We start from the raw sequence: 12924 nt of genomic DNA, 5'->3' as shown, positions 1-12924 counted from the left end.
AAACAGATAATTTCTTTTTGCAATGCTCAACTATAAGGACACACTGACTGAAACATGACATCCATTTAAATAAAGAGATATTGGTCTATAAATATTTTCACAAACAACGACTCACTTAGTTAATTTTCTCTTTTTCTTCCTGTTTGGTGGTTCCCTTGGCTCTCTCCATAAGTAGACGCTGTTTCACATTATATTATTTTCCACCTTATCTAAGCCATATCGTGGGTATATGCTTCCAAGGATCTGCCAGTGTCGTGGCGAGCGGTCACTCGAGGAAATAATGAAGCAAAAGGAAAAGTTTAATGCAACTGGCGTTTTCTCCGACTGCAACTGACTGGGTACTGGTACTGACTAGGTAGCTGACATGGTAGCTGGTACCCAGACCAGCTGACTAAGAAGTGAATCCCTTTCCTGGTCCCTGGATCAGTCTAAACAAGGTTGAACTAACAAAGCAACAGTGATGCGTGTGATCGTTGAATAGATGGTGACAGCTGAACTCATCTCGAGTTAATCGCGTGGGCAGCGAATTGATGAGAAAACCGGCTTTCACACCCCAGGAGATGCCGATAACTACCACCATCCAAAAGGAGTGAAAAAATTGACGACCATTCCACTCTGTGAAAATGGAATGGCAGCGAGAGCTGACGACAGTCGAAGCTCTCAAACGAAAAGCAAGGTGCTTCACCTCCGCCGTGGGTTGTCTCGATGGTAGTGCGATGCCGGGCCAACCCGCCAAGTAGGTGAAGCAGGCATTAAGCACTCCCCCTACGTAGGCCAATCCCGAAGATAGTGCGATGCCGGGCCGACCCGCCAAGTAGGTGAAGCAGGCATTGAGCACTTCCCATACGTGGGCCCATCCCGAAGATTTCGAAGGGCGTGTTACAGGTTCCCAAACCCACAGGCGTATGCACCATTGAGCTTGGTCCCTTCTTGCACTATCACCAGGATTGGCCCACATTGTGATTTTTTTCTGTTGATGGATGGCGAAAAAAAAAAAAATAGGTTAGTGTATAAGTAGGTAAGTGTATAATAACTGTGTCTTACCAGTACTCACCTACGGGGCAGAAACAAGGAGGCTTACGAAAATGGTTCTACTCAAATTGAGGACGACGCAACGAGCTATGGAAAGAAGAATGATAGGTGTAACGTTAAGGGATAAGAAAAGAGCAGATTGGGTGAGGGAACAAACGCGAGTTAATGACATCTCAGTTGAAATCAAGAAAAAGAAATGTGCATGGGCAGGACATGTAATGAGGAGGGAAGATAACCGATGGTCATTAAGGGTTACGGATTGGATTCCAAGGGAAGGGAAGCGTAGCAGGGGGCGCCAGAAAGTTAGGTGGGCGGATGAGATTAAGAAGTTTGCAGGGACGGCATGGCCACAATTAGTACATGACCGGGGTTGTTGGAGATGCATGGGAGATGCCTTTGCCCTGCAGTGGGCGTAACCAGACTGATGATGATGATGATGATGATGATAGTCATACACGGCTCTCGCTGTAAAAGGTAGCAAAACGTTGACCGCCGAATAGAGTGATTTGTCAGTGCTTTAGGAATGTGTGTGAGGAGTGGTGGTGTAGGCGGGGGGGGGGGGGGGGTATGCTGCTTAATTTCGGAGGGGGGGGGGGCAGGCCCTCCCGGGCCTTCACCCTGGGTACGTGCCTGCCTGGCGCAATGATCATTTTCTACAGGTGGCTGAATCATAGTCTGAAGACGATATTTTCAATGCGGATGAGACCATGTTTTTATGAGCTCCTGCCAGACCGGACGATGCTCTTCAAAGGGCCACAGTGCAAAGGAGGAAAGAAGCTGCATCTTCGCGTGACAGTCCTGCTCTGCTGCAATCCAAAAGGCATGGAGAAAATTAAACCACTTGTCATCGGCAAGTACGCGAAGCCTCGCTGCATGAAAAACGGCATGTCATTACCGTACGACAACTGCGCCAAAAAACGAGCTTGGATGACCAGAGAACTCTTTTCCGAGTGGCTCATCAAACTCGACGACCAAACGAGGAAGGACGACGGAAGAATTCTACTGGTTGTCGACAACTGCTCTGCTCAAATTGTGAATGTTTGCTTGACACACGTTCGCTTGGAGTTTCTGCCGCCAAACAACATGTCCTTGCTGCAACCCCAAGACCAGGGCATTATAAAGAGTGAAAGCAGAATTTCGTAAGCGCGTTGTGCAGTGGTTGATTATCAACCTCTGCCTAAAGCAACCAACTGTAATCAATATTTGTCAGGCAGCAGAAGTGCTCACAGAAGCTTGGTGGAGCTTGAAGGCATCCATAATTAGCAACTGCTGGCCGAAAGCAGGGCGTGTCAAAGCGCCTGTGCAGCTTGACGATGACCTGGAGGTGATCGACAACAACCCAGGAGACCTGTGGACCGGGTTGCAGAGCTGCTTCCCGCCGTCTCTTCCTTCGACGACTACGTGGAGAGCGACAGGGCAGCACTAATGGCGGTGGATCTTACAATCGAAGAGGCTGTTAACTGTGTTTGCGACGTCTCCAGTGACAATGACGACCCAAAGGAAGACGACTGTGGGTCTCCGAACACAGAAGATGAGATAGTGTCGAACAGTGATTAGTAAGATCTTGATGAGGGCTAGTTGGTTCATACTCAGAACTGAAGTGAAACAGCGCGAAAAAGACGAGGACACAAGAAAACAAATGCAAATTACTAATGCAAATTTCTTCTACAATGAGCTCCTTCCTCAACAGCGCCTGTCTGTGGTATTTGTTTCCTCGTGTCCTCGTCTTTTTCGCGCTGTTTCACTTCAGTTCCGAACAGTGATGTTTTAGTGCACATGAACAAAGTCTGCACTTTCATCGCTCTATGCAATGACGTGCCTGATGAGGCATTGCGCAAAGGGGAAGATGTAGACGCATTCCTAATCGGTCGTGCGTGCTGCACGTGCCAGAAGGAAATCACCGATTTCTTCAAAAAAAGCAGCTTTGAAGTGAGTGAAACATTTTTATTTGAGAGTATGCTTGTCTGCACACGCGTCTACTGCCAAGGTACGCAATTCTCATTCCTAGGTTTGTCCACTGGCTTATAACTGCAAGTTTTTCATCACAACAATATTTCAAAATAACGAATGATTTTCGGCGGTCCCACGTGATTCGTTATGTTGAGATTTGACTGTACTGCTGCAGTAGAAGAGATTATAAATTTTTTATTTCTCAGTGAGTTTTGTCCAGTTTACAAAATGTGGACTCCATGCGTGAGCATCAGATATGAGAAAAACAATGCCCAGCACGCATTGAGCCACTTGAAAAATATGTGCGATGTAAAACGTTGTCAGAAACAATGAAAGAAGTGAAGCCACTACATGACAATATACAGACATTCAGAGCAAACACCCTAACGTCTACCCTCCATTTCCTTTTGCTAAAGGACTTTACATACATTTTACATACTGAGAGCAAAGGTCTGATACAAAGTTTCGCGAGATGTACAGAATTTCTCAACACATTCCTCCCGATCAGTTCTCTCCTGCTGTTAATGTGCAATCTTGACGTGCGCAATTGTACATGGAGCACTTGAAGGGGTCATGGGTGATGATAATCTCCTGTATGAGAATGCTATTCACAATGAAGCCAATGATAAATAATTTTCAACAAACCTAAGTGTTAAATTTTAACACTTTAAATATACATTGCCAAAATTAGACACGGACGGAAAGGAGACCAGACGATGGTAGTGTCAACTATCGACAGACGTTATGAATAGACAGTAGTGCTAATTATTATTGCCAACCGAAGCTAACCAACTTGCTCAGTTTATCCTTTCTCTAAGGCATCTAATCTCTTTCTCTAATGGAATCCAAAATGTCATTAACTCTTTTATAGTTTATGATGGGCATACACTTGTGTTTTGTTCTGCAACATGTGGTACTGCTAGCTATGCTATCATTTTTTGAAGCAAAGCGTTTTTAGAGAACTCTCCCAGACTTTGCTTATCGTGGCTGTTGGGCGCAGCGGTCTTGTCAAATGGCTCAGACACAGAGAGGTGTGGTGGCGCCCCAGCGCTGTCAACGACAAAGATTGCCCGAGAGTGACGAGGAGAGTGAAGATGGACAGTCTCCGGTTTTCATGTGCATACATCCTGTTCTTTTCCCTCCCTCGGTCACTCTGAACGCAAACGATGCAATGCAGAAAGAGGAGAAACTGGAAACCGCATTCGTTTTCCCAATCACTCTCGAGAAATCTTTGTCGTCATTGCCAGCACTGGGGCAGCACCGAAAAAAAGAAAAAGAAAAGTGGTGATGGTGGGATCGGACCGTAGACTTTAACGTTAGGTCGCCAATCGCACACATACTTTTCTTGTGCCAATACCAAGTAGCTCTTCAAGATGATTGGCATGTGCATCCTGTGGTATAGCGTGTGTGTGCAAGAACTGCCTTTCTAAAGTTCGCTTCACGTACCACACAGACTCGTGTAAGGGCTCCACTTCATTTTCCACAATTTTGATGAGGTGCGGCCCTTACACGCCGCCAAACCTTTTGGTCAAAATGGCACTGGCGCAGCAGCGACTTGTGCACACCCTGGATGTACCATCACATCGAAGGTCAATGTGCAGCACTAGCCATCTAGTAGCAGCATGCAGAAATATGCAGCCTGCGGCCCCGAATGAGATTGCTTTTCCATTGGAATTTTTTTCCCCCACATTCTGGGCTGCCAAGTGGGGTGTGCGGCCCTTACACGAGTCTATACGGTAGATACCAAAATATGTGTCCGATGCGCATCATTAATTTTTTTCACGGCCACCGTACTTATAGAGTCTCGCGTTTCCCCTGGCCTTTAAGGGTTAATAAATGATGATGATGACGTTCAAGGTAACTCATTTTGTTCTTTCCAGCTTGCCTACGAGGCTGTCCACTCACCGTCGGCCCAGAGGGGATGCCCCCTTGCGCAGAAGGCTGCTGGTGCCCCCGATCGGAGTTGCGGGACATCCTTCCGACACCACGTCGTCGTTCTCCGCAGCAGCTGGCGTGGCTCGCCCCGATGGCGTCGACGCACGGCTCCCGTTGGTCAGCTGTGCACACCACCATCTCTCTGAAATGCAACTCTGGCGTACACTCCGTTAATTCGACTTTTCGCTTAATTTGAATGCATTGAAAGGTCCCAGTGATAAACCGTACCCTGCTATGAAAGAAAAACTCGTTTGAACTTGAAAGAATGCCACTTAGGCTAATTCGATGCCCCACCGAACCCCCTCTTCTTCTTTGTGTGCACAACGGTTAATAAATGACACACTCTGGGAAGATGAAATGGCAGCAAAAGCTGACAACAGTCAAAGCTCTCAAACAAAAAACAAACTGCTTTCACTGTCATTCCATCATCACAGAATAGAATGGTTGTCATTTTTTGCATTGCAAGTCTGGCATTATTCCTCATTCGGAGAAGCCCGGGCTCTCAATTGTCATTTTCGTTCAGCATCGCGGGAACATTCTTTGCCAGTAGTCGTTTCGTGCCGGCGCCGTGCTCCTCACCATGCTTCTCGCACGCATGGTGTTTTGGGTGTACAAACTAATCGTGTCTACCCCATCAATATGCAGCTGTTTTTAGCGCCGATACCTCTCCTACTCATATACTGTGATAACATTGACGTCACGCTATTGTTCATGGTGAGCGTTCTAATTTGTTTCACATTTTGACATCTGCACCGCTGCACTGCCCCCGTATGGGTTTGTCAGAAATCGCTAAGTCCATTTCCGTTACCAGATGGCAAAAAAACTATGGAAGGGCAGTCATATACAGCTTTCGCTGTAAAAAAAAAAAAAAAGTATATGAGTCGCATTGTTCTATAAAACACGCAGACGAAAAATTCTTAAAAAAAAAGAAAGAAATGTGACTTATACACCAGAAAATACGGTACTTTTGCATCCCCAAAACTTCTGTTATCTATTTTACATTAAAGATATGCGCAAGGTGACTGCTGCTTCACTTTGTCGTGGTTATTGCGTCATGTGGAGTTTTATTGCAGCAGGTTGCCCATAGTTTCTCTCATAGAGAAGCGAAATGATAAAAAAAAAACAGAAGAATCTGCTTACAATAAAGAAATCACATTTGCACACAATGTGCAGGTTTGGCTTGTGGTGCATGGCCCGATCGAAACTGGTCACCCCCTGCTCGCTTTGCATCACTGCCTATGACTGGTGTGTAAAGTGATGACAGAGAAATCTGTTTCTGCATCAACTAATGCTAACTTGCTTCTTACGTGAACAGTTTTGCACATTCCTTTACACAGTATACACCCGTATAAGAACCCCACTCCCAGCTCGGCAACCCAAAATTTGGGGAAAAAAAAGAAAAAAAAATATAACTGAGAAGCAACCGCGTTCGGTGTGCTGATGCAGTGCTTATACACCCTCATGGAAGAAGGATTACCTCCGACGTTGGGGTGTGGCCACGATTGGCTCCTCTGTGTTCCTTTGTGGAAGCGCACAAGTTGCATGGTGTGAACGAATGAATGATTATATTCAATATGAAATAGATGGTGTTTGTTTATGTGGTGGTGGGCAATCACTTAATATCAAGGCAGATTTCTTACTCACAGTCATAAAAATTAGACCAAATGACCCAGTCCCAGCAAGGGTAACACCTAGTCAGAATCGCAAAAATAAAGTGCGACCCTTACACGGGTACATATGGTAGCTGAAGCATCCTAAATTTTAAATGGCCAAAACTGTGTTCACCTCTGAACTGCCTATTTCCTTCAGAAGCTGATATGAGATTCAATTGCTTTGATAATTGCATGTTTTCAAATGAGCACCGACTAATTTGCACTAGTTAACCAGGTATTGTGCACAGGCCGCAACGAAGGTGTGCTCCTATGCGATGCAACAGTTATTCTTCATGCTGGCGTGTACATGTTGTGCTTAAACGAAACGATTTACCGACGTTATTCAGGAGCACCTGAAACTCCGATGTTCTGATTTTTGCCAATGTACCATGCGTGGTTGGCCCCACATTGTGCGCCACGTGTATCCAATAAAACAGCCGCACTCAGAGAAGGGTTGAGTGCTATGGAGACATCTGCACCACAAGCTGCGTTACCATGTTGGCAAACTCCCTGAAAATCACCGAAGCAGTTTACTGCAAATATTGTACATGCAACAGGTTCACATTCTTTGTAAAAAACCAATCCTCATCTGGAAAAGCGAGGAGGAAAAAGAAAACTGTCTCGAACACCACCACTGTCGTCACAGCTCTGCAATGTGGATATCCGCTATCCACGTGGCTTTTCAGCGGCAATCTCTTGGTGAACTAATTCTTGTGTTTTACGCACCAAAACAACGATTTGATTATGAGGCACGCCATAACTGGTTGCCTCTGGAATAATTTTGACCATCGGGGAATCTTTAACGTGCCCCAATGCACGAGACGTGGGCATCCTTGTATTTCGACGCCATCAAAATGCGGCCACAGCGGCTGGGATTCGATCCCGTGACCTCATGCTTAGCAGCGTAACACCACAGCCGCTAAGCCACCATGGCAGGTGGCAATCTATTGGTGCAGGGGAAAATTATCAAAAGTAAATGGGACAACGAACACTGCAAAACCCAGAAAAACTGCTTGGCCTTGCGGAATTTCTTAGGAGGTGGCTCCACTGTTCTAAAAGCGCACCCTATAGAAGTATTACGGTTATAAGGCTACGGAGGCTACGAGTATGCTCCAACTTTCAAGAGAGGCTTCCTGCACTTGCTACCGGGTGTCACAAAAACTGCTGGTCGCGAACAAAGTTCAAGAGCAATAAGATCCTAGTCGCACCCTGCCCTCTATGCTTTAGGCGCGAGTGACAGCTTGCGAGAGCGAGCCGAGAGGAATGGTGGTGGCTGGACGAATGCCGGCTTCCCGCACGAGCCACGGGATACGAGAGCTTGCCGACGGTTAGGACGCATCTCCTTTTTCTAGTTTGGCCGTAAAATCGCATGGCTGTCAGCATGGACGAGCGCACGCACGGCCCGTGTGCCCTGTGTAATCTGTCCCGTGTGCAAAGACTGCATGGCGAGCCAATAGGGCACGGCATCATGTGCCGTCACCCCATGCGTCTAGTGCTGGAACCACGTAATCTCAAGTTTCGGAGAAGCGTTGAAGCGAGAGGCAGATGACGGACTTGCTGCCAGCGCTTTTCCTCAGTGCGTCGTCTCACTGCGGCCGACCGGAGCTGGAGTGGATGCAAAAGCGCGGCTGGCTTCGCGTAATTCGTGCCACTGTTGTGGAGCTATTGTTGACACGGTACAAAATCGTATCTTTCGTTGCCGAATCTCAAATTCGACAAAATGAATTTTATTTTTAGTTAGGATTTGCTTTTTTGCAATTGTCCGACAATTGGAAAAAGTTTGTACCCCTTCTGTGTAAGAAAAATCCATTGGCGACATACTTATTCCCACATATGATCAAATCTCGATAAAATGAAATGTTAGCATACTGACGCATAATTGCAGATTTTTCCCAACTTCATTACGTCGAGGTTTAACAGTGTACAAAGAGAAAGGTATCTGTGCAGAGAAACAATAATTGTCACAAACGGCTGTTCAGATGACTTGGTGCTTTTATGTTCTCTGCGTAATTCGTCCTTCCCTAAATACTGCAGTTCGTGTGCAATAAATACTGGCTGTCAGTGCACTGGATTTGCCTGCAAAAATGGTGAAGCCAACTGGAGGTATCCTCACGTTCTGCACGTTCCTCAGGTTCTGGTTCTGCCAGACAAGCGCTCTGGCTTCCACTGCTGACACACCATAAAAACTACGCGTTTAGTTCAAGGTGTTTCTTTTTTTCCACATTTTACCACGTTAAATTTCCACGCCATACTATATGCAGATCCCAACGATTTTCAGCCCAAATTCACAGTTCCAGTTTCGGTATTTATTGCTCAGTGCTCTTATCAGGTTCTCGTGCCATCATCAATCATTATTGTAACCCAGCTGACTTCACAATGGTCACACATTTTAGGGTGTCGGGACTGTGAAAGTAGTTTTTGGCTACTTTTAAAGGAAAAGTGATCGTAGCAATTGAAACTATCGGCAAATGTGTGGCAGGGTGGCAGTTCAGCGTGAACTACCACAGCATTCGCAGTTGTAAGAAGCAAAAGGAAGCACTCTTTATGTGCATCGGCCCGTGAAGAAGTTTCCGGGGCGGAAGAATAGAGTGTTTCCTGAGGAGGAACTGGACCTGGCAACACACTTTGTTCAAGAGCAACAGGCTTCACACCTCGCTGTCAACATCGAGCCGCTGCAAGCAAAGGAGATTGCTAATGAAAAAGACATTCCAGGGACCATAGAGTTTCTCACTATACTACCTAGAAGAAAATCTGGTGCTGCTGCACTGTGGTATACATGGGAATGCTGGTATACAGTGGAACCCCGTTCATACGTTTTTCACCGGACCGAGGAAAAAAAACGTCACAGCTGGGAAAACGCAACAGTGAGGAAAGCTCCAAAAATGAATGAAAAAAGTGCAGCTTCAACTATAGACAATTTATTTCCACAGAGTGCGCTTAGAACTTAAAAATGTCTAGAATGGTGGCTTGCCGTTTCTTTCACTCGCTATTAATCACCACACGTTTCTCAATAGCCTGGAAGGCCGCATTGCTGTCAGCGTCGCTGCAAAGGAGGTCCATAGCCGCGACGGCTTCTCCAAAGCTAGGATTTGGCAACTCCCCGGCATCATGCGGCTCGTGCTCCTCGTCGTCACCGCACCACGGCAATGGCAACGGACGAAGGAATATCCCCGGGAAATTTTGCCCTCTTTGGCATAATCATGCTAACGTGCTAACGATTGTTTAGTATTGCTGCGGAGCGCGCGTGTCCGAGCAGCCCAGTTGCGCGCAGCGCGGTGTGGATTCGCGAGAAATGTAAACAAGAGAGGAGAGCTGGCCCAATAGGCGGAGCAACGCCATGAGCAACGCTAACTTCCGGCTTCCCTTTAGCTACAGCTTCACAAAGAGTGACGTCAGGGCCTCTCCCGAGTTCCCTTCCTCCGTGAGTCGACCCGTCCAACAAACCATGCGGGGACCGTAATCACAATGATGATAGTGAGAGCATTTTTCACGAATGGCCACCTAGTGGCGGCCTCTCGAACTGGCGTGCGGCTTCTTGCAGCCAGTTCCATAGCCAAGCCTGGCCAAGCCCGGTCAAAACTTGTCAAAAGTCAAAATGGCGGTTGAAGCGCGTTGCCTACTTTAGCCCAGGCGGGTTCGGGTTGCGACACATCATGCGGGAACGTTTTCACAGCTACTGTGGAACAGCGGGGTTCCTTATACATTGGATCCTATGGAATCTATGCCGGGACCGGATGAAAACGACGTAGCAGCCGGGAAAATGCAGCAGTGAGGAACGTAACAGCGAGGTTCTACTATATTGTGAATTTGGATTGGCACTGTTCTCAGAAGGCTAGGACATCTTGAAGGCAAGCACCGCTTCGTCTGTCACAATAATTAATCTTCTACTAAAACAGCTTGTAAAAAGCTGTTTTAGCTTTATTATTACACAAAAACAAGTTTTGTTTAATTATGAGAATTTGTTTTTGAACGTAAATTATATGAAACGTAAGAAGTTTCAGTAGGCCAATAAAGTTGGAGGACAGACGACAAGATTCGCGCACACTTTGGAACAGTTTGTCATCTGTTCTCGCTTTTTTTCGTACAGTTATGCATTGTAGGCGAGTAAACATTATTGGAAGACGTGTTACAATTGCCCGAAAACCTTTTATGAAGTTTTGTTACTTTAATTAAGAACACGCTATTTGTGCAGCCATATCCATGTAAACATAGCTATATCCCTGCAGACAAAGCCTCTTTCAACACCAGTCAACACAAGCCTCACAGACACATACAGTTGCCAACTGATTTTTTGGACTTCGAAAATTCGGACATGCTCGACTATTCGGTCACCTTTGCGGGCACCACCATTCTCCCCATAGACCATAATGTATAACAACTGCCGAAAGTTCGGACACCTTGCAACCTTTCGTCCGATTTTTTGGACACTCCTTGAGCCAACTCGATCGAGAGCACCGTGCACCGACTCTGACCGGTGCATGGTTCGACTTGCTGAACGACATTTTTGTTTTGAACCGAGTCTCCTTGCTATCCCACAAAGTGGCACTACTGCAAATCCTCGCTCATCATCATCATCGTTTCAGCCTTGTTCGTGGCTACAGCAGTTCCGGTCTCAGCTTAGTAAGCCATGTCAAGACAATCCAGCAGCTGATTTGTTTCTTTATTCGTGCACGACGCTGCGAGTAGGCCATGCTTTTCGTTTGAGCGACTGGTGTTGGCGTGGTGGTGTTTGCTTTGTGTGCTGTGCCGAGGTTTCAGTGATCCAACGCGGTGTACGGAAACATTGCGTCAAGTGTCTAATGGCGCCGACAGTGCCCGCGTGGACTGCGCTGGGGAATTCTGGCAAGCAGGTGCCGGAAGGTTTAGGCTTTGTCGCCTTCCGATGAGCTCCCTACTGACACCGAAAATGTTCTGCTGAGACCTGCGCAGTGGTTGCATTGCAATTGCGGACACTGTCAAATTTGACAGTTTCCCAGGCGCTAACACTGCTGTACTGACATGCGCAGAACTCGATGACGGCGAGATCATTCATCAAGTTTCTCCTGCACCGCCAGACGATGACTTCAGAGTCGGAAGATGACACACCATGTGCAAGTTGCCGTTGCATGCAGAGCATGTACAAGCAGTGACTGTGCTTTCAGCCGCCTATTGGCGGCGAGGAGTTACGGAGTCGCCATCTATCGGAAGCGCCTCGCTGGCGTAGTATGAGGGATCACGTGGCGCGCTCCTCATAGGTTTTGCTGTCAGCGCTCACTGAAAGCACCATGCGCGAGCTCTCCCGGACATTTCTCTAAGTACTTTCGAAATGAGAGAAGTTTCTTACTGTCTAAATAATAATCTTGGGCAAACTGAAAGCACACAATCGTTTACAGACGCCATCTCTTTACCGAATACGTACAGTGAACGCCACTGCGCGCGGTCGCCGCGATAGAGTCTTCCGAACAGGCTTCTTGCGTGAAAGGTAGGTAAACGCTGAGAGCAAACTATGTGAAATATGTTCTTATAGTGTTTGTAAAACTAAATGGAGTTTAATAGAACGAAGCCTCAATGCAGCGATCGCGCAGATTCGCAGCGACCGACTGCGCGTCTGCATGCTTTTCCGCGCACTATTTCGCTTTCTCCGCGCGCGCGTTTTCGCACCGTGCCACGAGCTTTAGGCCGCAGAATATGAGCATTTGACAGTATACAAGCAAGCATTGTTGCGTGGGCGCTATCAGAGCTGTTCAAAAATAATTTCATTGTAGAGACTTCGACGCCTACGGGGAACGGTGATGTGCCGTCGCGACGACTCAATCTTTTTTTTCTTATAAATTCTTTGACATTTCAATGCTATTTCTCGAGTTGCGTCGCACTGCATGTTTATCGGTGCTCTCAGCGTGAAATTTCTCTCTGCTCCTTTTTTTGTAATCCAGTGCATTAATTCATAACACAAACATGACCATATGCCATGCTTTTTTTAAATGTGCTTCTTACCACTGCCTTTCCACTCCACTGAACTTGCCAGTATCTATAGCATCGACAAGTTCATAGACGAAACCGTCATGACATTAGTCGGGCAGCGGACTCGGCCGAGCGTCTCAGTGCGCGTTTTCAGAACATCGCAGACCGGGTGCCGTAGCAGAAATCTTCCTCGCGTCTGTGTTTGCTGCGTACCCGAGTTGTAGCCGATGACTGTTTGCTGGTTTTATGTTTCGCGAGCCAAGCTTCACGCAGCTTCTTGTCCTGCGGCTACGTGTGAATAAGGCTGACACCGGCCTCCGTTACGTGCGTCCGGCCCTGCGGCACCGAGCAGTAGCCTACCATGTTGCGCGCCTTCAAAGGCAGCCACTACCTATTGTAGTGCTTTCAAGCGTTG

General features: G+C 47.0%; 1 protein-coding gene across 4 annotated transcripts in view; it reads right to left on the bottom strand.

Annotated features, from left to right (window-relative positions):
• Nucleotides 1–12924, bottom strand: part of LOC135920482 (USP6 N-terminal-like protein) — a 236858-nt gene that overhangs the window by 66647 nt on the left and 157287 nt on the right. For all 4 annotated transcript variants that reach the window (XM_065454752.2, XM_065454750.2, XM_070529008.1 and 1 more), the window contains one exon: nucleotides 4888–5039. In XM_065454752.2, coding sequence (XP_065310824.1) covers nucleotides 4888–5039 — 152 coding nt within the window. The remainder of the gene's footprint in view (nucleotides 1–4887; nucleotides 5040–12924) is intronic.

The sequence above is a fragment of the Dermacentor albipictus genome, unplaced genomic scaffold (genome assembly GCF_038994185.2).
Source record: "Dermacentor albipictus isolate Rhodes 1998 colony unplaced genomic scaffold, USDA_Dalb.pri_finalv2 scaffold_16, whole genome shotgun sequence".
In the NCBI taxonomy this organism is placed as follows: domain Eukaryota; kingdom Metazoa; phylum Arthropoda; class Arachnida; order Ixodida; family Ixodidae; genus Dermacentor; species Dermacentor albipictus.
Note: the sequence above shows the minus strand (reverse complement) of the source record. Positions and strands in the feature narration are given on the sequence as shown.